Below are 25,906 nucleotides of genomic sequence, written 5' to 3'. Positions count from 1 at the left end.
CAGATCTACCTCAGTCTTAAGCCCCAGCTTCTGCTGTGTCCCGCCTCCAAACCCTGGAATTCCCCTATGCCTTTAGGTTTCCCTTTACAGCAGAGCCATTCATCGTCTACCCACAGAACCGAGACAAGCTGCATAAAACACAAGCTGGCCAGGTTGCTTTCTGTCATTTTACATTTGTATGAGTCAAACATTAACAATAAAGCAGCCAAGCCACAATCTATTATACTAGGTCTCACAGATGATGTGAAAATCAGAGTGCTAAATAGATCCCTCTTGTCCTTGATGAAGACAGAACTGTCAGATGGTCAGACAGCAGCTCTGCAAATGCTGACAGAGTTGTTCCACCTGCCAAACACAGACACCCACCAGCGACACCGCTTCAGAAGCATGCTGCAACTCAGTGGCAAAGCATCCTGCAGTTAGTAGTGATTCAATTAGGCACTTTGGACTGCTGTAGAAACACAGGGACACAAACTCATGCTGCTCCTGAAGAGACATCTTTAAGGGTTGTATATTAGTGATGCTAGTCATGCTTTCTGCAGGGGAATTCACACTGGGTAATGGATTGGTTTAATGGGGGTAACTGTTCATACTTGTTCTCCATCACGTTAAGCTTCCACCTGTTTGATGGAGCTCCTATTGCATGCAAGCAATTTTAAGACAATCAAAGATCAAAAAACAGCGATGCACACGATGGAGATAAATAAACTGAACACAATCATCCACACTGCAAAGATCCCACACATACAGTACATAAACCTCATCAAAGACATAAAATAAATGGTCTGCAAGACTCATAAACTTCCACACAATAATGAACACCATGCAGACTTCGTCTCGCAAGCTTAAATTGTATCCATATGGATGCAAACACAAAAGCAACATCTACAGGCTTAATTAAACACACAACCAAATATTCTTTTTTAACGCAACGTATGCTCCCACCATCTGATAACCAGCCTGCGCCACCAGCCTGCGCCACCAGCCCCGGCACGCTCAGATGTTTTTAATTTCACATTTTACAAATGGAACACACCATTTTAAATTCCTACGCTTGACACTGACTTGTGAGCTTGAATGCACAAAAAGTCAAGCAGAGATTCAAATCCAGTCTGCAGGCTTGAATCATGCCTGTAGTGGCAAGTTCAAGAAGCTCCAATTTTCTTTGGAGGATTAAAGAAAGGTGAAGCTTGAGGGCTAGATAAAACACAACGTGGGGGAAAACAAAGCGACATAAGCTGAGGCGGTTGCGCAGACAGAGTGAGGCTATCCAATAGCTTCGGAGACAAATAGCAGGGATAGGAAAGTGAATGACAAAATGAGGCAGGCTTGAAAGATGCAGGGAGGCAGGTCGATGTTCCAATAACAACACCTTTTGGCATGTTGTTTTCTGCTTCTCACTCTCCTGGCTCATGCCTGCTGTTTTTCAAAGGAAGCTGGCTCAGGCTCCAGCATCTAACTGGTTCCTGCTCGCACAGAGCGCCTATTCAGACCTGTTCTGTTCCTACTAACCGCTGAATGGGCGATGCCTGGGGTGAGGACTGAGGTACACAGCACTGTGGTAATAACCATGGGGGACAGGGAATGTTGGGGTGCAAGCGTGAGGAGGGGAGCCACCTGATTTGGACTGCAGTCAGCAGGATTGACGTTAGCTGGATGGCCGTGAGTAAGGACCTAGACGTGCTGTTCCAAGAAAGAAGAGGGCTCGGTGGGAAGAAATGGGTGTGTGTGTGTGATGTGATACAAAGCCCCCTTTCTCCTCTAGCTCCTACACACTGTGCTTGCTTTTGGCATACAGCACTGAAAGAACTGGAAGGTACTGTAGTAATCCATGGCACAGAAGTCAAAAACACACAGCAATCAGGCTAAAACACATATACATGATTCTTATAAGTAAATAAGTGCGGCTATTTCCACCCATTTGAGGTTGTAGAAAATCGCTTCAACACCTTTCATCTTAATTCAGATCAAATGAAAACAGCTAAATAACAACTTACACTGACACTGAAATCCAGGGCATTAAACCAAAGGTCTCTAATCAAATAAAAGATTAAATAGCTCACAGTAGTGGATCATTACTCTTTGCAAATATTTACTTACACACATTCTTAGAAGCACAAAGATACACACACAGCAAGCAGTGGAGCGCAATCAAGTGGTCTGTTGCAGAGGAATGTGTTTTGGCTGAGACTTGACTTGTGTATCCTGTATCAAAAGTGAACAAGTGCTGTTAGCTTTAGCATACGTTCCACTTGTGTCTGCTGTAACACAGGCTATGAGCCTCCCGGCTGAACCAACAGACGTGCGCACCTACAGATGCACGCGCATGCAGACTTCATCTACTGACTAGGTGCTTCATTAGCGGGGTATGGTGGGCTTGAATGCTGAAATTCATTAGACAAAAGGATGAATGAAACATATAGTGATTAAATTCATGGTGAAAATGAATATAGATCAGAAACACAACAACAAGATGAAGGAGAATAACAACAGAAAAAAAAACATTAAATAGCAAAAACTATAGTCTAGGGACACCAGTGGAATGACTAAATCTGCACCATTTCTGTCCATTAAAAAAAAAAGAAAAAAAGATTAACCTTTGCTCTTGCTACGCATTCGTCATTGGCGCATCAAACCCTCCAGTTACAGGGCCCAAGATACTGGTTTACTGTCCCAAGGCAGATACGGATTAACTGCTATCAGTCTGGCCTTTGCCCCTCCAACACCGCCTCCATTTAGAAATGGCATTGGTGGGGTCTAAAGGGCTCGGAGCTAAGAAATTTCTGCTACCGGAGCGCACACTTTGTGTGTCTGTGTGTGTGGTTATATAACTGAAGCATGTTCTCAAGCACATGACAACATGCACACAAGGGGACAGATGAACAGACGAAGAGACGTGAATATGAGTCGACGGATATTTATGGCAGAGTCCAGAATCTGTAAAAATATCTGAGGCATGGCCTCAGCTAAGTTTAGGTTTTGGGAGCGTGTGACCAATCGAATACGACTCTCGGGTAAGGCAGAGAGAAACTCCCATATGACCCCCCACCACCCCCAATATGAGCTCACAGTTAACCGGGGTTAGAGATGACTGACCATGACTGCATGACTAAAGTCACTGCTGCTCTTCAGCAGCTGTTTTTGACTTTACTTGTCTACGCTTCCAGTTTGTGCTCTCCTCATGTTCAGCAAATGATGCTGGGTCATCATATCAACATATCTAACAACTGTGGCAGAATCCAGAAAAAGAGAATCTCATTATTCTTTAATCAGACGACATCACGGGCATGAAAAGCAGCAGGAAGACAACAAACACAGAGAAAGAATTGTATTTTCCTAAACAATGACTGACCTACAGGCTAAAGCGCTGTGCACAAATCCTCATTTTGCAACTTGAGCAAAAAAACAAGACCTCAGAAGAATAGTTGCAAATGTCACCATTTAACTCTGCAACTCAGAAGAAGAAGTAGACCAGAAACTAGCAATCAGTATGAAGTAAATAAGAAAAAAAAAGTTATATCCGGCTTAGTATGGGGGATATATGACCAGTAATGTCAATGGGTTCGATGACATCATGTTGTCTCTCCTGGTGGGAAACAATAACTACTCATGACCATTTCCTGTTTTCCTATCAGCTATGTCTCCTTTGGGGTAAATCCTGCATCCTGCAACGCAAATGCTTTTAACATGTATGTAGAGCTAAAGAAGAAACTACCACAACTATGGTATGGCCTCATAAAAGAGACAGAATATTGAAAACATCTGAACCACGAATGTAGCAACAGCTACTCTAACAGACTTGTAAAAACATGAAGAGGAGAAATGTTGCATCCTACTGAGCTTGAAAATAAATGTTCCTTCCTCCCTCCTAACTCTACAATTATAAATGCTTGAATAATGCCTCAGCGCCTCAGTACACCTATGTGCAATCTCCTTAATTTTTTCTTTTGAAATGCTCTCTTCTCTTCTGAAATAATCAGTGAAGAAAATCTATAACAAAGAAGGACTACCTCTACATCCCTCAGATATGTTGTACATATAAGTTATGTTGCCGCAGGGGAGAAAAAAAATCACATGGAGGAGAAAAGGGCTCACATGTAATAACTGCAAGCTCTGATGATCCTAAAGGACACTTATGAAAGACCCTGGAGCAAAAAACATCCATAGCTAGCTGAAATTGCAGTCAGTGTGGGCCATGCAGTGCAGCTCAGTCAAAGAATCCTTGTTTCATAAAACCACCCAGGCACAGAAGAAATTGTGGCAGGGGGGCGGGTGAATGAATGAGCATTTGAGCAAACAACTGAGTGTTTACCAGTCAAAAGTATGGAGCAAGGCCATCCACCACACTGAAATTCCCACAGGTTAATGCAGAGTAAAGCCTCTCTGCAGCTGACACTTCACCTTTGAACTCCCTGTGAAGCAGGGGAAGCAACAAGAAAACTTTCCCACATGACTGAATTAGAGGCCATCATCTTGTTATTGCACACGTCTACCCTTGTAATTGCATTTACAAAAATTAAACTGGAACCGAGACGGCTCAATGCTTACAAGCACAAAGATCTTGAGACAGAAACTCCTCGTTATCTACATTCCACAGTAATGCCTTAGATTTAATACTCAGACAACGCACCATTTTCTGGTCTATGTCCAAGCAGTAAACAGCATTCTTCATCAAAAGAGCCTCTGTAGCAGCAACTAACACCCTGATTAGTGTTTGATCACGTTGTCATTAAGAACTTGTGTAGCTATTTTTAGGCACACATACTATAAAGATATTCTTGAGCAAATTGAATGATACATTCAAAGACAGTTCAAGAGTCAGAAAAACCAAAGCATCCTAGAAAAAAAGAATATACCAGGCCTCACTTAACCTGGAGTTGGCAGCAGTCTCCATGACTTCATAGCTTCTTCCCTTATGTGATGAAAAGCCAGACACCTGGCATGCTCTGTGGCACTTGGCATGGGTACACAAACAAAGAAACACTTCAAATTCAAAAACAATGCCAAATGCTTGCAGGTACAACACAGCATGAGTAATATCACCTCTTATATTGCTTCCATGTCACACAGTGTAAGACTTTTTGGACTAGAGTTCTGTTGACATGGTGAGAAACAAACTCTCTGCTTTTGAAACCTCTGACACAGCTGCAGCACAGACAGGCAATATTTTTTTCAGCTTATACAGACAGAAAAGAAAGAATATTAGAATATCTCTTTGACATTCCTGTAGCATTTCCAATGGCCATATGTCTCTTCTGCCTTTTAACTCTATTGAATGAAGCACTCATTCTTCAGGTATTTCCTCCAAAAAGGAAAGAGGAACAAAGACAGTGGTGATTTGCAAAAGGACGGAGGTTAGATAGTGCATGCTCAATAAAGCTTTTGTCAAATTAAACGGATTGATTCCCTTCTGTGTCTTACTCGGAGCACAATAGCACACTCTTTCTCACATACAGACATGCATGCACACTCCCACAGGGACTTGTGAGGCCCACATGTGCAGCTGTGGACTGTGTGTGAACCCCAGTTGGGAGGGGAGACACTGAGGGAGAGATGGATGGCATGCAGTGTTGTTTTCTGTTTGCTGTCAGTAAGAGCTTTGCCATCTGTAAAAAGAAGAGCCCGCACCAGCGTCAGTGCAACTTGTTTGTCACATAGAAAGATTCCTCAAACAACCCCTCTGTAAACTTTGCAACAGCTGCAGACTGCAGACAGAGGATGCACTGTACTTTGGGGAGCACATATTTGAAAGTAGAATTTCATTTATCGGCCAAACTGGTTGTGCTCACAGTTGATCAATCGGGACACAAAAATTAATTAAAAAAACCCCCAAAACAAAACACTTTTGCTAACATACCCAACTTTGAAATGCTGTAAACTAGACACAGCAATGCCAGCAACAAACATAAAACAAGCTTGCAAAAGTCAGACAGAGGCGATTGCCCATAACAAAATTAAATCTGCTCTTTTACCTGCAAACTGAGCGCAATCTGACGAATGTACATCATATTGAGATCTTCCAGTATCCACAGTTTTTCCTCCATGTTTGCGTGCTTATCAACTGGCATCCTTTAGGCAGGTAACGAAAAGATTGACTTCCTTTTGAAGTTGTTGAGTTCAGACCCCTACCCCGCAGGAACCGGGGACACTGAGTTCATTATGGCAGTGTCCTGTTCAGTCGTCAATGATTAAGAAAGAAATCAGTGCGTAAAACAACGCGTAAAAGTTCCTCTCCGCATCCAAAACAAGCCTAGTAGGACCGGGAAAGCAGACAAGAGGTGGAGTGCATGACAGCATCGACTGCACTGTAGCAACCCTGTCCATAAAATTCCCCCAACTCGTTCACGGCGCGTATTCTTCTTCTGTACTTTTTCTCTCCGGGCGACAACGATCCTCTCAAACACCCACAGTCAACACCCAGCGGCAGCTGGAAAAGAATGGAGGCTTTTAAAATGCAATTGTTCTCTTTGTGTCTCTGTGTCCCGACTGTGAACGCCGTCTGTCCTCTTTGACAAGAGACCTTTCCACAAAAGGGCATCGCCTCTGCGGGAATGATAGGCACAACTACTCCACTGTGTGCGCCCTCACGCTGCCCAACTCGGCGCTAAATTAACCCCTACGACGCGCCTCTGGTGTTGATAATAACTCTTAAAAAATAAGAAACGGAGGAGAGAGAGAGAGAGAGACTGCCAAAGCAGAACTCACGCCCATAAAGCAAACACAAACATAAAGCAAATACCGCACCAGCACGCAAGCACAGCGGGGCGGAGAGCTTTGTTCATCTTAACAGCCTGATAATAAATGGAGAATTACAGTGTCAGAGTGGAGTAAGAGTGGGAATGTACACCGAAATATCACAGAAAACCGGCTTAATTCAAGAAGAGGTGCTTCAGGAAACATTTAAACAGTGGAAATACTCATATTTGACTCATTTTGTACGATTAACTTTTTAAAAAAAATATCACGTATCCCAAAAGAGTCGCTCAATATACATAGATCAGGGTCACACGCGTGAGCACAGTTCAAAAAGACCTGCTTTGAAAACAGACTGCGCAAACCTTTCATGTATCAGTGGACAACTGTTAACTCTCCAGGAAATTCTTAAAATATCCAACAAATATTTTTGGTTCTTCAAGTCATTTTTTTTGCGTGTGGGGGTCCTTATCAAAGCGAGAATATTCCCTACTTTGAAAATAAAGCGCTTCTTTCCACGCCAGAAGTCGGTCTCCTTTCCAAAGATCACAGCTGGCTGCAGTTTCCTGTGTTCTCAACAGAGAGAATCCCAAAGTTTCACTCCATGTGAATTTCAGCCACAAATTCCCCTGATGGTTGCGTTTATGTCTGGGAAAAACTGTTTACAGTCAATCGGAATCTGCTCCACACAAAATACGGTGTGGAAGAAAAAACAAAAGTCACCCCAGTCTCCTCTCCAGTGCGCTCATGCCCGCGCTGTTGTGATGCGTGTATCCTTCCTTGTGCTGAGCAAACCACAAGCCGACCCCTCAACAGGAAACCGGCGTTACGTTGCAGGCTACTTACTCACTCAGACACATTAATTAAAAGGACACAAATTCTTCTGCTCTTTAACACTGAGGTGAGTCAGAGGTCACCAGAAAGGATTCATCATTAGTCAGATCATCCCTTAAAACAAAGTTACATGACATAGTGACAGGATGTTTTCCCACCACATTCCTCAGTTTTACAAGATATTTGGGATGACTCTTCTCTACACACATGTCCATATGGAACTCCATCACCCTGGAGCATGTCTCCTAAACTTGTGAACACATGCAAACAGTGAAAACAAAAGCGCTGATTAAGCCCTTTCACCTCAAAGAGGCAGAGCCAGGGGCGCCAGCAGTAAGCCAGGTCATTTCCCCAAGAAAAGCCTCCACCCTTAGAGTTCAAATCAGCCGGCTAATCTGCTGCAGATACCAACATATGCAGTAAGACAGGAGATTTATTGTTCCGGGGGTGGAAAAAGAAATAGTTGAGTTAAAATGCAAAGAGGTGCTTTTTGGCATCTCTCTGTGTGAGCGTGTGTGCGTCTGACTGGATACATAAATCACTCAGAATCTAAAATCACATGCACCCGATCCTCTGTGAAAGGTGACCTGGCATGCTGCTGAAATGGAAAAATGTTAATCCAACAAGACCTCAGAAATATGCTGAACTCTGTACTATTGTACTAACCTGGGCTGAAACAAACTTAATAAGTCAGCTTATCTTATCTTTATGTTTTTTTTAAAGAATGAACAAACAACAAAAGATAAAATCAATATAAAATATATAAACTACTCCAATATCACTTAATCTATTTAGTTTGTCCTTAAGCTCCATTACAACAGCAGCAGTTCCCCGAGGCAGAACTGGCTGCAGGTAAATCTCCCTGCAGTAAACCACAAAGACTTACATATTATGACAAATGCCTAGAGGCTGAACAAAAACAGACAGAAAACAGCTATTATCTCAATGACAGGGCATACTGACAGGCGGTTTAACCAGCTCAAACACTGCATCTTGGCCCGAAGCCACTGAGAATAGGGCAAACTCAGCTAGCCAGAGACAGCTGATTAGAGGGATGTGTAGAAGCCTGACACCTTTGGGCCTGACCGATTTTGCGATGTTAAATAGCAGTTACCTGATTGACTGTTGCATTAGCAGTGACTGTTCTTCTGACTGAAGCAGGGCCAGATGTGCTAATTGGCTGCTATGAGGGAGCCAATGTATTACACAACCAGTTAATCCCTCACCAACTCTGAGGTTTAATGAAAACAGAGAAGACACACACACACACACACACACACACACACACACACACACACACACACACACACACACACACACACACACACACACACACACACACACTGAACCTTGCATAATAGAATCACAGAGGGTTGAACCTCTCTAAAGACAATACCCGGTGCCTCTGTTGTTCCTGAAAGGAAGTGTGGAGGAATATGGAAAACTTCCTGTCTGTACACCTAATCGGCTGGAGGAAAACACACTGGAGTCAAAGCACAGAGTGACCTGGTGGTGCTCTGCCAAACAACATTAAACAGGAAATATTATACCTGCCCTGTGCCCTGTGATGGACCAGCAGCCTGTCCAGAATGTGCCCAGCCTCTTACCTCACGTTGGAAAAACAATTCCGAAAGATGGATGGATGAAAAGCTGTTATACCTGCTTTAACAAGTTATAAGATTGCCCCACATATCTCCACAATGTGCACTTCAAGTTTCAGCTCAGGATACCAGACAGATCCTTCATTCTGCCAGGCCTATAATAAACCTGATTTTAGCTCTGCTCCAAACAGGCTGTTTCACTGTCTGTAGTTCTAATTCCAGCAGAAGTGCTGCTGCCCACGGTCCGTTCAGCTTCACGTCTGTGAGTGACAGAGCACAGCAGCAGCACGTTCAGATGACCACAGAGGAAACAGACCTGAATGAAAGATTCTGTCGCTTCCAACATATTGTGTAAATATAGTCAAAACCACAGCACAGCTGTTGTTTTTAACTTTAGTGAGTGGTGACTTGGCAAACAGGATTCAAATCAGGATTTAGAATAAAAGAGCAGCAGCTTGGAAAATGGCAGTAGGTGAGAGCTAGTTAACAGGCGTTTTAATGGGCATGGTTCAGCCACTGTTTTTTACTTGTTCGGCTGTCTGACAGCAGAGACACATCAACATGTAACACAAACTGGTTTTATTGGGCGCTTGGCTGTATAATATACAGAAACTGTCCGTCAGCACTGCAACTGCTCGGGACACAACTGCTTGGGTTAGCATACATGAATCTAGCCGAAACAACAATGGTGGGGCTGTTCTTTTAGAATTTAACTGTGCAACTTGGACAAGTCTTTTTCTCCACTTTAACATGACACCCATCTGTAAATCTGAAGTCAGAGGTGCTTTTCAATTTAGCGAGAAAGAAAAGAAACAAGAGGTTGATGTTATTGTGTTGGACAGACATACTGGAGACACTTTGTTATGTTAGAAAAACATAACAATGCAAAACGGCAGTGTGCATGTATACGTTGGAAAAAAAAGTACTTTGGCTTAAAGACGGATTTATTATTGTTTTAATCTTTAAAAACCTTCCACATGCATAAATGACAGAAAGGGCTGGGTTTGGTGGCACAATTCAAAACAACCAGGTTTCACCCAGGAGTGACCTTTTACCCTTATTTTAGACTTTCATACACATTTTTAAAATTTTATCACCTTCACTGTCCCTTCACTTTTGCTTTCGCATCATTTGGTCAAAATGATCAGCAAATATGGCATGTTAGCATGCTTTCCTCTCTGCAACAGTAATTTGGAAACTACAGGCACAGGAAACGTAGCATTCTGTGTATCAGACAGGTTTTTAATCAACAGATTTACCAGTTAAGCCTGATTGCTCAAATAATTTCACTTGGAGTCCAAAGGGAGAGTCTGTTAAATAGCAACAATGTCACATTTTCCAAAATTCAGTAACTATCCTTTATCAAATGTTTTCAAATGTCAAAAAGCAGAAAGACATGTTGTAATAAAACATCATCGGCAGATCCCACAAATCTGAACACAGAGTATTCCTATTGTTTAGACCAGCAATCCATAAATATAAAATAATATTAGGGAGATTAAAAAAAAGAGTGTAAAGAAAATAATCATACTGGTGATTTTCAAACAAATGTAATGTTAAACTTCTAATCAGCATTAATGAGTAACTGGATTATTTCTTTATGTAAATCGATATGTGTAAAAAGTTAAATGCTGTCTTTGGTCTGAGGCACAGTGTGGCGGCAGAACAGGGCAGGGAACCACACGAGGGCCTCAGGCAGCCGTGCCCCAAACCACAACAAAGAAGTCTGACTATCATCAAAACCAAATCTGAAATCTGAACTCCACCACGACTCCCACTCGCTTAAATTACACACAGGGACACAGACAGCAACCCACGCTTACATACACAAATGCACATCTAGACATAAATAGATATAAACAAGTTGTAACAAAAATGGTCTCCAAATTTAGACAAGTGCCTTTGATCATGCTCGCAAATACTGTTGTTAAAATGAAACGGGATTGTTACAAACGTTTTTCACACGTTCAAGTAGATTTTTGGTCACACAGAGAAAATAAAAGACCTCCCAGACCACCAAATCAGCTGCTGTACACCAACATTTAACACAAAGAGTCACAAAGGTGAAGTTTTTTTTTGTTTTACATTAAGATAAAATTAAAATATTTTGTGATTGCACACAGTGAGGGGAAAAAATGCTCTGATCAAAGTAAGAACAGGCGCACAGAAACAGAATATCTGACTCAACAGACTGGAATATCACAAGACTTCAATTACTTGGCAGTGTTAGGGTAGTTTAAGGCAGACGCTGCTCAACATGATGAGAGCCGTGCGTGATGAGCTGTGAAACCAGACATTTCATAAGGAAACCCCCTCCAGAGGTCAGTTCTCAGTTACAGAGCATGAAAAACCTGCGGCGACAGCCACAGAGTCATAACTCAGGCGCAGAGACGGTGTAATGACATTGTAAATCGCAACAACAGCCTAGCTTGTTATTAGGTGTATCGGCTTGAAGTGTGATACACTTAATAAGAAATCTGTCCAAATGATGGAGCTTCTACTTTAAGGTTAGGTAAAGGGGATGTTGTGGTGATGTGTGCAACGCTGAAGATGAAAAGTCAGACATCCGGCTGCAAATCACGCAACAGATATTCTTCTTTCATTGGAAATCCCATACTGTAATGGATGCCTTCACCCGAACCCATGGGTTAGCATACAAGATCTGGGCGAGGAGGCTGCCTAAGTCAGGGTAGAAGGCCAGGGAGTGTTTTAAGTGCTTAGTTGGAGGGCTGATCTTATTTCTCAGTATCACCCATTTTACTGATAGCTGTGAAAGAAAAACAGACTCTAATACAGACGACTATAGAGACAGTTCAGCAGTTCAGCGGCAGTTTGGCTGCTCCCCAGAATCATTGCTGACTTTCAGGAACGCTAGCTCAGCTGGTCACAGGAGACTGCAGCATCTCATCACTCTGAAGGACCAGACATCTCAGTGAAAGAGGAACTCTCTCGTTAGGAAATTCATCTCAATTGATTTCTTGCCTCAGGGGTGCAGGCTGTGCAATATACAAGGACATGTGTGTGGCTCAGGGAGGATGTGTACACCAAGGCAATTCATTTACGTTTTTTTTTTAAAAATGTGAATGATTTTCTAAAATTAGTATTCATGACCGTAACATGAATATAAAGTGAACATTTAAAATTGTGAAGGGAAAGACGCGGCTCAGCAGCTGTGCAATGTGAAATGGAACAATGGCTCCCCCTGCAGATTAAGCAGCTGCAACAGCAAGATGTGCCGCCGAGGGAAACACTGTTTAACAGTGCAAGTTACAGAGTACTTCACAGAGAAATAATGGTTACACACAGCCTGAAGTGAAAAAGCTTTGATGTCTGTGTGGTGCACTTAAAAGCCTCTAATCTGGGGAAGTAAAAAAAAACAAGAACAACAAAAAAAGGGAAAAGGATGTAAAAAAAGCTCCTGTTTGTTTCCAACTAAAACCAGACGTGACAAAGATGACTTTCACAGACACGAGAAGTTCAAAAAGAAGAAGAAGAGGACAATATTTCCAAATATAAACAGTAAGATTATAAAAACAAAAGGTTGAAAACCTGTAGTTTTATTAGGCATGAGGTCATGCCTGCTGGACTATAAAACTTATTTTTATCACTGATTAATGCCAAGGCGCTGTTTGTTTGTGGGTAAAAACCAAAGCAAGAGCCACTAATTGAAACATCTGCAGAAACAATACAAGACTAAACACCTGCAGAGGAGACATTCAGGAAACTACAAATCAAACAAACACTGCATCTTTATGCTAGGTTTAATACTTTTGCCAGCTTGGAACGAGGAGGGAGAGGACCTAATGTGGCATTTTAATCAAAAAGGTATGGAAAGGCAGCATTACCTTATACGAACTGAAGGTCTTCGTTGTTTATAAATTCCCCCCTCGATTCAGAATATTCAAAAAATAATCTTCAGCACTGGAATTAACTTCTTGATAAAAATGTTTCTTTCATATTCACATGACACCGTGCAAATGATTTATCTTGCAGCCACTAGCATTTCTTAGGTTTTCTGACTGGCTGGCTCATTGTACTCGGGGGAATTATGCAGTGAGGGTTGAGTTTGGACACAGGCACAGAAAGATAATAATGCATAATGTGCCCTTTATGTAAAACCAACAACATGTTGGGTTTAATTTTTTTAATACACATCGGTGATTTTGTACTGCGCTTTTTCTTCAGTTAGTGAAGTATTAATTTAACCTAACTTCAACAAATACACTGTTTAGAAGCACATCAGATGTCAATGGGGAAAACAATCATGCCGGATATCTATACTGAAATGAACTGGGTTATGTTTTAAGAAGAAAAGGATGTCACATAATTTGAGGGAAAGGTTCATTCAACTTACAGAATTTAAAGACATGCCAGAAATCTAAGGAAAGAAATATGCTGGACATGATGCTTTCTCCACAGCTTCTCCACGCCCTTTCACATTTGCTACATATGCTCAGGATAAATCTGCTCTCATCTGTGAAAAGCACAGGAGGTCGGCGATGGACCTGCCAATTATGGTATTCTATGGCATTGAGCACAGGGAAGACTAAAGGATGCTTAGTCCTCAGGCCACCCTCATGAATTATGTTTCTGATTGTCTGGTCAGAGACATTCATACCAGTAGCCTGCTGAAGGTTATTTTGTAGCTCTGGCCGAGCTCATGCTGGTCCTTCTGGCACAAAGGCGCAGACACCAGTCACGCCGATGGGTTAAAGACCTTCTACGGCCCTGTCCAGTTCTCCTAGAACAACTGCCGTCTCTCCTGGAATCTCCTCCATGCTCTTAGATTGTGCTGGGAGACACAGCAAACCGTCTGGCAATGACAAATGTTGATGTTCTGTCCTAGAGGATTGTGTGCAGCCTCTGTAGGGTCCAGGTATCACCTTATGCTACAAGTAGTGACACTGACACTAGTCAAATGAAAAGATGAGGTAGGAACAAATGCCAGTAATCTTGACCTGTAAAACAATTCCTGCTTTGGGGATTGCCCTATTGTTGTTCGACTTCACCCATCGTTAACTGCAATAACACCAAAGCAGCTGAAACTGATTAACAACCCCCTCTGCTACTTAACTGACCAGATCAATATCCATGAAGTTTAACTGACTGTTTTTTTGAGCAGTGTAGCAGAATCTTCCATAAGAATTCTTCAAACTCTAAGTGCCTTCTTCAAATTACCCTTTTGTTCAAACAATGCCTCCAATTGATTTTCTTAAATTAACTATGAAACATAAAACAGCACATCATAGCATCTGTGAAGCTGTAATTAGCAGAAAAGTTCATTTTCTGGCTAGACAATTAATCACAAGATTGATTGATTGCAGTGTATTTCAGTGTGACGTACAAGAAAAGTCCAACAAAACCACGAACACTACTATAAAGGTGTATCAGATGGCTGCATGCTGTGAAATACTTTTAAGGCAGTTTTTGACTGATTTTTCCTTTGTGCTGTTATGACATTTTGAAGCCCTGATTGGCCATCCTATTTTACTGCTGTCAAACGATGCAAACTGGCATTCGATCTGCTCTACCTAATATCTTTTTGGCAATATGATTGACACTACAAGTGCTTTTTCACATCGAAATGCGGCTCACATTTGATGGTATAGTCACAAAGGTATTCAGAGTATCATTCATATCTGACGGCATGCATAATTAAACATCAAAAATCCGCATGAGTGAACACCTACAATGATCGCTTTCGTTCCTTGAGGTAGGCAATAACGAAAAAACACAGGGACAGACCACAGAAAATAAGTGCTGAGACATGAGCAAAAAACCCAGCCTTACTACAATATGTGACAGTGCACCGTCTGCCACTGGGCCCAGTAAACACACACATTAAGACGCAGGCATGCTGGCAGGGACTTGTACACTGTGCAGCATGCTGGGAAAGCAGACATGCATAGTAGAACCATCTGCTCTCATAAAGTCAAACACCTGCTTGGCATCAACAAAACAGAGAACATCGCTGGCGCTTGTGCCCCCTTTGCCCTCTCCTCTCCACGGTAACATTCAGAGAACTCCCCATTAGGCTGCGCTGCAACAAATTTAAGATGCGGCTGTGAATTCAGAACCAACGCCGCACTAAATTATTTGGTACAAAGAGCAACACAATACCTACATCTGAGACATCCACAGTTTATCGGTTATTACATGCCGTTCACCGTAGGGTGCAGTCGGTCATTTACCTTGAACACATCACTTTGTATCTCAGTGAGATTACACAAAATGAAAACAAAAGCCTGGATCAGTGCAGGAACGGGCATGCACAACACACCCGCTTGCCCCTCTGAACATTTCTCAGTATTGATTCCTTTCACTGTGCGTTCCCCTGTATAAAAGAGAGGCCCTGACTCTATCTATTTCATATTAATGTTAGGTGGTTATAAGCCTCTTTGTGCAGAAAAAGAAATGAAAGACAAGACCAGAACAAAAAGAGCTGTAGAAAAAGGTGTAGCACAGTGGGCTGACATAGACATGCCGCATATCCTTCAGCCTTATTGAATGTATGGAATTGAAGGTTAATGACTTGTCCCTGGTGAAGTTACAGGCTAAAGTTAGAATATGAAATGTTGCAATGAACCCACACAGCGTGCAAAGCGAGTTTTTTCCCCCTCACTGTTGCCCTCTTTGGCTTCTAGGGCCATACAAGATGTAGGAAACCTCAAACCTCGGGGGTTTTATAATTTCATAAACCCAAATTCCAAGCGCGACATACAAACGCCAACATCTACAAAGATTTCTATTTCAAGCACAGCATGTTTGTCAGAGAATGGCATTTTTCTTCATGGAGACAAAGCCACTCATGTTTCTAAGCCCTCAGTAATAAAAGGGGCTGACGACAAGTGCCTCGGACTGTAAATGATACCGCATGTTGGAATTTGGGTGTGCATGTGTGCCTTTTTGTCAATGTTTAACAAAGCTGTACTCAGTGGGGGTCTTGTGTTAGAAGGAAGGAAGAAGATACTTCTAACATAAGACAGTCAAATGATGTTGTGCAGTGTGTTTGAGCTTGGCTGAACAAGTTGGCTGAATAATAAAAAATAAAAAAAATTTAATTTAAAAAACAGAGACTAAAGGAACATAAACCAAATCGTCTGTGGCTTTCCATAAGTAAAGAATCTGGATCAGTAAAGTGGGTTAGCCCTGAAGTATGTGTCAAAATGGACCCATTTCCCTGTTTCATCAGGGGATCTGAGCCCGAAAGCAGTGGAGTGGCCCACATAATATGGCTCTTGGGAGAAAGAAGGTGTTAGGAATGATAGAATTAGAAGAACAAGGACTGGCAAACGGATACAGAACAAAGGGTTTACCTGCTCTACATTCCATTAAATTTACCATTTCTGTCATACAATCCAGAGGAAATCACACAGCGTTGTTCTACTACCTTATTCAGAGCCTATTCTAGTTCATTTCATATTTCTTTAATGCCATGTCGCAGCCATTCATACACATATACGTGAGCTTAGTTCACAACAACGGACGAACACAAATCCTTCCATTGTAACATTACCCTCTTTCCCAATATTACGAGAGGATGGAGACAAGAAGGGACTTGTATGGCAACAGGTCTGGGTTACTCTGACTCAAAAGCTTTATCCACCTCACTAACTGAGGTAGTAACTGAGTGAGACAGCTCTGATGATGCATGGAGGAAGTTTCCCATCTGGGAGAGTGGGAAAGTATCCAGTGATTAAGCCTTCAATACTTAGCTCTCTGTCTGTCTGTTAACCGAATCACTGCCAGTGACAGCCTTACACAGGACAGCGTATGCTGGGTGAACAAAGGAGAATATGCAATGGACCTTACTCAGAGAGACACTGGTGCTTAGTCACTGTCTGTATGTGTGTGTCTGTGTATGCGTATGAGGCAGGGGATGACCGAATGATCACATGAATGATTAACAGCAAGTTTAAAACATAAGCTTTCATTCATAATACTTGTTGGTACGGTAGGCAGGGACTTCACAATGTACAGACATGTGTGAATTAGATACTGGCTGTAAGTGTGACTCACTTCCTCTATGTGCCTATATGTATATTTTACATGCCTGTTCTGCTATCGGTCTTGTCGCCTTGTTCACAACAAAACCCTTTAATGTGCAAAAGTGCATATCAGTGTTTGGGTGGGGTTTACTTGCAACATAAGAAGCAGCAGACCCTCAGCTGTTAAACTGCACCCTGACACCAGCTGCCAAATAGAGACACTAACCACACAGCAAGACAAGAACACTTATGTCCTTACACAAAGGCAGCCTAACTTTCCATTCACAGCAGCAAGAAGCTGGAAGTAGATCACTGAACTAGAATACTGTAACAAAGCCACAATAGAGGGTAAGAAAGTAGTGCGCTAACACTGATTGCCTAAAAATGAAAAGTCCCCACAATAACCCTGAAATGTAGTTTTATCTTTTACCATCATGAGACTAACCATCTCTGCAACCCAAGCATTAAAAGTTTTATCCACCCAATGGGCCTTATAGATAAGATAAGGCTGTGAGGAAAGTGCTGCCAGCACACAAGGACATTCTGTATCTCTGAGTCTAATGATGCGTGCATGTTTGTGGGTCACAGAAACCCCAACAAACAGGTGTACTGTACATTTTGTTTTATATGTAACACAATATTTTTCCCCTTGGCAAATGTAAAGACTCACAGCAATGATGAAATTCAAACAACTGAGTCAGTGTTGCAATGGCAATTTAGTTTATATTATACTGTCAATACAAGAGCTTAAGGGCTTTTGTAGACACACCTAGACTACGAGGTGACTGTCAGCTGTTTCTTTGAATAGCTCACTCACTGAGTAAATGAATAAATTAGACTCAAATCACTATTAAGACATTAAGAATTGTTGATGTGAGTTTTCATGCCAAACAACAGATCGTTGTGTTAAATAATAAACTACAGCATAACCTTGCCTTGCATGAAAATAATAGAAATTGGCGCGTGGGTTGAGTTCAACAGTGAAAGAAGTTAGAATCTATTTAATACTTTATTTGAAGAATAAAGCTTTGTTCTCACTATCACCAAACACATTAGGCAAACAGTCCAGCCATTACCACGGGGAACAATGGCTGGCCATTGGTTGAATTTTACCCGAGGCTCGATGAAACCGAGATTAAACAATTTAAAATTTGTGCGAGCTCACAGACGCTGCGTGGGAAAAGTCCTCCGCAATGACGTCGCCATTAAAAAAAAGAAAAGAAAAGTTAAACATTTACTGGTTAAAACATCAAACCCAGAAAGTCTCCCAGCAGACAGCTCCAGTGGCGAAGCTTTGTTTAAGAAGAGAGGTTTCACAATGGCTAAACTTTTCCCTGGCATCTCTCCTGTACCCCTGCAGTGTTAAAAATGCGAGAAAGCCCTGAGGGTACACATGTGAAACACACACGCGCATGCACGCACACACACACACACACACGCGCACATATCTCTATGTAGGGCAGTCTTCAAGCAGTTATTCAAGAATTCAGGAAAGCGGAGTGCATCCAGTCTTCAGAAAGCTCAGGCCTCTGAGTCCCTTCCCAGGCATTTCACGCCCCAGAACAGTGTTTAGTTTTTGGCTACAGTGCAGCGCAATAAGCCAATTGTTTTTTTGTTTTGGTACACAGGCCTGCCTTGAATGTGAGACTTTCAGCATTCCTTCAAAGTGAGTCTTCACTCAGCGGATGCACGGCTTGGGGTGCTTTGTCTTTGTTGGCAAAAAGTGTTTTTCCCGACAACATCTACGCGACCTCTCTCCCTTCGTGTGTGCTCTCAGGCAGATATATGCTTACATAAAGAGGTCACAGTCTTCTGCCAGGCCACATGAAAGACCAGAAGCGGCACTTGGAGGCCGCTGCCTCTGTGAACTATAAAACACACGTTTAAACATCTGGAGAAAACATACTGGTTTGTAACTCCAAAGTAGATCAAATATTACCAAGGTGCAACAGTTTCGACTGATAAAAGGTCATAAATTAGTAAAAACGAAACAAAGCAAATAAACCTTTCTCTAGCTGACTAACGTGTTCTTTTTATGGCCAAATGATAAGCAAAGACAGTTAGTATCCAAAATTTCACTAAAGCCACAACTATGTTCACTTTGGATACTTCCTTTAGAGAGCCTGTGGCTACACAGGGTGGAGGAGAGCATGACACCAAAGCCAACCACAACCCAAAACTGTTAAAGCTTTTTCCCAACAGAAATGGCACACTCCCAGACCTTGCCATACACTGTTGCAGGCTGAGAAAAGAGTGTGGGTGGATGGGCGCGCCATCGCGTATACCTAACCACTTCCTGGCCCTTTATAGCTGGTATTAGCCACAGCGCTGTGGACCAGTGTGGTCCATCCTTGAATTAAACATGGCACGACGGCAGAGCAATGAAATAGTGGACATTCCACCACCACCTCCATAATAACTGCACTATCCCAATCTCCCACCGCATGCCTGGCTGGCTTCAGCTGAAAGAACAGAGCTGGTGAGGATGGAGACAGTGTGTGTGTTTGTGTTTTTGTGTGTGTATAGACTGTGTACAGATACACTGGTGGCCTTGTGGATCAGAGTGAAAAAGCAGATGTGCTCTTCGCTCCCACTGAGCAGGCAGTCAAAGGATCGACGAGACGGCTGCAGTGTGGACATCTGTACAAATCACTTGTTCGCTTTCTCACTCTTCCAGCTTGTGGCCATATCACCCTGTCAATTTGTGATACAAAAACAGCAGCATGCCTCGGCTCTATGCCGCAGAAGACGCAGAGAGAGAACACTGCAAGACAGCCAGCCAGGACCTTTATGTTTCGATAATGTAGAGACACTCGAATTACATTCAAGCAGCATAAAAAAAGCTTGCCGTGGATGTAATATATCTAAATGTCGAGCAGCGCCTGGCAATATTTTAAACATTTGAATATTTTATTTGCATAACTGATTGCACTACTTAAACAATTTATGGAAATCACCAACGTCTGCCACTGGATTTTTTTAACGCCATTTAAAGGATAAAAAATATGCAATGCAAATTCATAATTGCACTCCTGTATATCTGATGGAATATAAGGGCCTGGATTTGATAAATGGTGTGTGCGTTTCATTTGTTGATAACATGTCACTGACTTAGAAAAATTCGACACAGGCCACCTTCGCTCGCACACATTTACATAAGAGAATCAAGTGCTGGCACATTCGCACAAACGTGATACTCCCTGGCACTGTGAAAACAGGGTGCTTTCACAGCGCTTCATTGAAATGCTGCAGATTGGTTCCACGGTGGCACAGAGAGAGCCCCGTAACACAGGGAGCCAGAGGAAGGTCCCAAGTTCCTGAAAGAGGATCATTAGCATTGGCAACAAAGGCAGAGACACAAATTACTCTTGTATGAGAACCAGTGGAAAGCAGATTACAGAGTTAAGGAAGTGATCATTGTTGTCGTTGTGAAAAGAAAGGAAGTCTTTACCCTGATAAATAACTAATACAGAGACCGGGGGGAAGTAATGAGAATTAGAGGTGGAATATTTATGAAGCTAGCTTTGAGGCTGGTGTTGCTAGTCATTTCTTATCAGTACTTCAACTGTTTTTGGTTTAATTTCCCAAAAGAATAGACAAAACAGTACAAAAATAGGTAAACACTAACCTTCACTAAAGCCCACTGGCCAAATTAATGATTACTATGTAATAAGGTTAATAACTCCTGCTCTGCACACTAAAAAGACTGTGCTATTTCCTCATCTCTCTTATAACAGTGCCTTTGAGAATGTTTGTTTATGCAATTTGTAAGCTCCTTTTTTTATTTAATGTCTGATCTTCAGCTCGCACCACCTGATAGAAACCAGACAAGACATGAGATCATCCCCTCCTGTCTGTGAAGCTGTACAGACTTAACCACATTAACACCGCTGCACATCTAGTGAGTGTAACTGGCCTGTGTGCCAGATATGATATATACAGGCTCCTCAGACGCCGGATCTGAGTAAATCTGACTGCGGATCAATACGATGGAGTGTGCCTCACCTCCCAGGGGTTAGTAGTGTTTTCTTGTGACATGAATTATAAACAACAGGTGAACATACAGTTGCCTGACAATGTTTATGCCTGCACACGGTTATAAAGCAAGTGAGATTCAGGGATGTAGGAGAGAGCAAATCAATACCCTGCCTTGATCATTTGCTATATTGCACCATTAACATTCCTTATGTATCCTCTTACATCTGGGCCTCCCCGTCTCTTTGCTCACACACACTGTTTCACACGTACACATCCCCTTGTCTTACTCCTGTCTGGCAAAACAAAATCCCAATCATCAGCTTCCAGAACTGCAGACACATCTCATATGTGAGCGTACTTTTAATTTAGCAGATCCAAAAACAACAAGGATGTGCTTTTGACTAAAAGCAGTTTAAAATTAACATGCAATCTAATGAGGGCTCACAGGCAAGTGTGCATGTCTGGAAGGGAGTGCAAAGAGAGGTGCACAGAGGCAAGACTTCCACCCAAACACTATTAAAGTGGATCGTGAGTAAAAATAATTAGAGGTAAGTTTGGAAGTCACTTCTAAGCCTGCCTGCTTTACTGACAAACAGTGGCTAATATGAAGCAGATGCTGACATGGGCGATTTGTAAGCAGGAAGAGGGAAAACATGCAGGAAGAATTGCAGTTCTAATCCAGTGACAAACAGCTGAGGGGGGGAAACACAGGACTACAGCTTTGACCTAGTTCCCAACTTATTGTTGAGGATGTATTGCCCAGCAGTCAAAAGTGAAACATTTAAAAAGAATTAAAAGTGAGTTGCTTTGAGAAAGTTTGCAGATAAAATGTCAGAGAGATGTGTAATGATTTAATAATGTAATACATTTAATGAAAGAAAAAGAAAAGCATCTGAAGGTTCAAGCATCATAACCAAAACTACACAATACAAGGCTGAGGAAGTTACCATAGAGACACGTTAAAGTCTCTGCGGGTACATTATTAGTTTTTATTTAGAGTCGGGTAAAGCGGTTTGGAAATGCTGCAATTAGACGTTTAATTTGAAGACGTGAGCGCAGCAGCAGCAGCATCAGCTCTCCTGTGCAATTTAATTAAGTTTTTTTGTGTGTGTGCCGAGCAAAGCAGGCTACACTCTCGCATTCGGAGCAAGATTAAAAGTCTACCAGATATTTTGGTTTGTAGAGGGAGTGAGATCAGTCGAAGTTGTAAACAGAGCATTTCTCTTCTCTCTCTCTGTGTGTATGTGTGTTTGAGACGGCTGCGATAAGAGAATCGGAGAATCAGAGTCTACCTGGGATGTGTCCAGGAAAACGCTCTTTCTGAACTTCCCCCGCCGTATCTCCATTTCAAGGGCAGAGCCGCGAGCAACGGTGGCTCTCGCTGTTTGATTTCGGCAAAACATCGTTTCTGCTTTCTGGCAACTTCAGTCAGGGCAAGCCCCGTGTGGAGCGTTTTAGTTCAACTTGAATGGAGCGCAAAGCGTAAGAAGCCGCTTCGAAAACTGCCGAACAACCAAAGCGCACAAGAACCAGGTTGGCATAAAAAACAAAAAAGCCCACAAAAATTTAAGCAACCACCCCAAAACACCGGCGCTCCTTCTGATGTGAGAGGCTGAAGCAGGTCTTCTGGCAGGAAAAGAGCGATTGAAGGGCCTTCCTTGTCAGCAGTTTCCCAGTTTTCACAGCACTGTCCCGAGTGCGTCCAGCAGTGACACAGTGACACCCCATGTGGTACAGCTGACTGAGACCTAACTTTGCCCTGCTCTGCATCCAGAGACCTCTACTGGTGATGAATGGCAGAGACTCACTATTGCACTTCGAAAACCCTGTTGCAGGCCCACTTTTTTTCTTTTTCCTTTCTTTTTTCTTTTTCACTGAAGCGATTACTTGGAAACTCTTTCACAACACAAACTATTTAAGCATTAAGGTGTAGTATGCACCATGAAATAAATTACATATAAGCAAATAAATAAATAAGAAGGGAAAAAAGTCCAATTAGCCTTTATTTTGAGAGCCTTGTCTGCTTTTCCAGTGTTTCCTAGGCATTATTGTCAAAGTGTAACACACTGCTATTCTTAATCCCATTTCCATATATATTTTAATAAGCGAAAGTTTCTCAGTTGTATTAATTGCTCGTGTTCACATCACTGGGATGACAATGAAAATCGGTTTTATCGGCAGCTTTAGCTGCCAGCTGAAGGCTTTCGTAGCCACTCATAAAAGGAGGCTATAAGGATCTTTTTAAACATAATGTTTATAACAGTCATTATGTGCTCCTCTGGAATTCTCTTTTCCCTAATATCAATAATGTAGCCACTTTACGGGGCTGTAAAGATAGGGGTATGGACTTTACTTTCATGGTAAGACGTTTTATTTATGAGCATCTGCAACAGAGCATGACGACCCAGCAAGAACGTGAATCAGAATTTGTGACTGTGCTGGAGCTTCTGGGTCAGAAGGTAATCGAGGCTCTTTCTCGTTGACACCGAGGTCACGTCCACGAAAAGAGACAGATAAGATAAGATAACCTTTATTAGTCCCACACGTGGGAAATTTGTTTTGTCACAGCAGGAAGTGGACAGTGCAAAAGTTATGAGGCAAAAATTAGAATACAATAAGAATAAATACAGTACACAGCTGTACAGAATAGAATAAAATAATATACTATATACAGTAGAATAAAATAGAATAAAAATATACAATAAGATAAAAATAGAATACGAATGCTATATACAACTGAGTAAAAATACAACGATGCCAGAAAAGATTATTGCACTTAGTGTTATTGCACATGTGTGGATGTGTGTGTTTGTTCAGTTAAAGTCTTTGTTGTGGAGTCTGACAGCAGTGGGGAGGAAAGACCTGCGAAATCTCTCCGTCCCACACCGTGGGTGCCGCAGTCTCCCACTGAAGGAGCTGCTCAGTGCTGTCACAGTCTGCTGCATGGGGTGGGAGACGTTGTCCAACAGGGATGACAGCTTAGCCGCCATTCTCCTGTCACTCACCACCTCCACTGGGTCCAGAGGGCATCCTAGAACAGAGCTGGCCTTCATCCAGTTCAAAAGCATAAGAAAATAAGAAAATAAATCAGATACGCATCCCTTGAAGTTACTGTATGAACCGGTTGCCTTTGTTGCAGGTCATCAGCACAAATGTCTGATACTTTGCACGTCTTGTCTGAATGCTTCAAATTCAAAAAACCCTTTTCTAGATCTGCTTTCTTTGATAAATTGAGCAATTCACTTGTGATATTTCAACTATTCAAGGCAAAAGAGAAGTCTGGGCTTTGTCAGTTATCCATCCATTTACTGCAATCCCATATTTCAAATACTCCTTTATGCAAAAAAGACACACAAAAGTTAAAAAGCCTAGGCTGGAAATCAGTTCAGCAAAATAAAGTCTTAGACAGGGATCAGTGTGAGTCAATGCTGGCTGTAATGATCTTATTATTTATTTTAACTGCTTTCATACATAATATGTAATTACCTTGGTATCATATATTGCTGTTTTTTAAAATTATTATTTGTTTTGTTGACTTCTGTCTGAATCATAAACAGCTGTCTGTCTGCCAATATTTAAATATTAATTTTGTGATTGTTTGCTGGCACTTCTTTGTATGTAAATATGTAAATAGCACTGCTTTTCAAATTCTCTGTCGCAGCCACTTTACTCAGGTTGGTACGCAGCCCTCACCGACACTTTAAATCTGTGATTTAACACAGAGCTGAGTTTTACCAGTTCTGCTTAATAGTGCAAATTTATATTTAACTGTGTCAACAAACATTTTGTTGCGTTTGGTGTTAATTGTGTTTGTGCCACTATTTTCAAGATGTAATGTTGACTGCAGTGAATGTTTGGCGCTCTATCTTTGTGGAAAAAGGAAAAGGGGTTAGCACAGCTCCCGTTTCTCTAAAAATCCCCCAAAGTCTCTTATCTAAAAGCAGGTTGTTTGTTGATGTTGGGAGCTTGGGTAAATAGCTAAAGGCACTGTAACTCATGCAGCAATGTGATCTCACTTGGATGTCTGTCTGTTTCCTAGAAGGATCTATGTGAAATGCAGATTATGTTTACATGCTTCATGTAGTTCTGGTCAGTAGGGGGTAGACAGTCACAGAGGGGAGCGGTGCTTTCCCAAGCAAGGTCTGACCCCCTTTCAACTCCTCACTGGGCTCCACTGAGCCCTTTGGGCAGCTCAGTTTGCTGCAGAGTCAGGCAAGCAATGGGCTTATGTGCAAGCCTCGCCGTGGCAGATTTTAGACCCATCTGTGGGGAAAAGATATGTCTGGTTTATCACCCCTCATTTATAGTGCATATTCTATTTGTAAATCCCACAAACTACATTTTCTCCTGTTACCGTCCCTCTTTCTTCTCCTGTTCTCTCTCTTTTGCCCCCGCACATGCACACAAAACAGCAAAAAAAGAAAGAAAAAGAAAACAAAAAGACTGCTGCAGTAAGAATCAAATACAGCAGTAAACACTGGCAGTCACAGTGGGCAATAAAATGCCGACCACAGCCAGTACACAAACAAAGAGACTGCTCTTCTGTCAAGCAATGGCTATGGAGCAGCTGGAGGAAGATCACATGGTATAAAAAAAAACAACAAAACAAAACAAAAAAAAGCCAGGAGACAATCATGCTGTTACAACCTATCACAAAACCATATTCTGTTCAACCTTCTCTCGCTCTCACACACAAATTGCTCACCACTTCAGGAAGAATGAGCATAAAGTAGAGGAAATATAGGAAATATGTTCATGAAATGAATGTGGCACAGCTTCAGCAGCATGATTGTGGCTGTTGCCACTGTAATT

At 42.0% G+C, this 25,906-nt stretch overlaps 1 protein-coding gene across 4 annotated transcripts in view; it reads right to left on the bottom strand.

Annotated features, from left to right (window-relative positions):
- The window catches only part of rtkna (rhotekin a), a 53,687-nt gene extending 30,908 nt beyond the window's left edge, over positions 1-22,779 (bottom strand). The window contains exon 1 of one of the 4 annotated variants that reach the window (XM_085425221.1): positions 22,387-22,779. In XM_085425221.1, coding sequence (XP_085281347.1) covers positions 22,387-22,497 — 111 coding nt within the window. In that variant the 5' untranslated portion in view covers positions 22,498-22,779. Of the gene's footprint in view, positions 1-5,972; positions 7,668-22,386 lie in introns of those variants that run through there. The other 3 variants (XM_085425222.1, XM_085425223.1, XM_085425225.1) reach the window with 3 other exon arrangements.
- Between the last annotated feature and the right edge of the window lie 3,127 nt (positions 22,780-25,906).

Source organism: Rhamphochromis longiceps, linkage group LG12, assembly GCF_057381845.1.
Source record: "Rhamphochromis longiceps isolate RC_006_pf linkage group LG12, R_longiceps_female_GT1.1, whole genome shotgun sequence".
NCBI classification, from domain to species: domain Eukaryota; kingdom Metazoa; phylum Chordata; class Actinopteri; order Cichliformes; family Cichlidae; genus Rhamphochromis; species Rhamphochromis longiceps.
The sequence above is the reverse complement of the archived record's forward strand: the minus strand, read 5'-3'. Positions and strand labels throughout refer to the sequence as shown.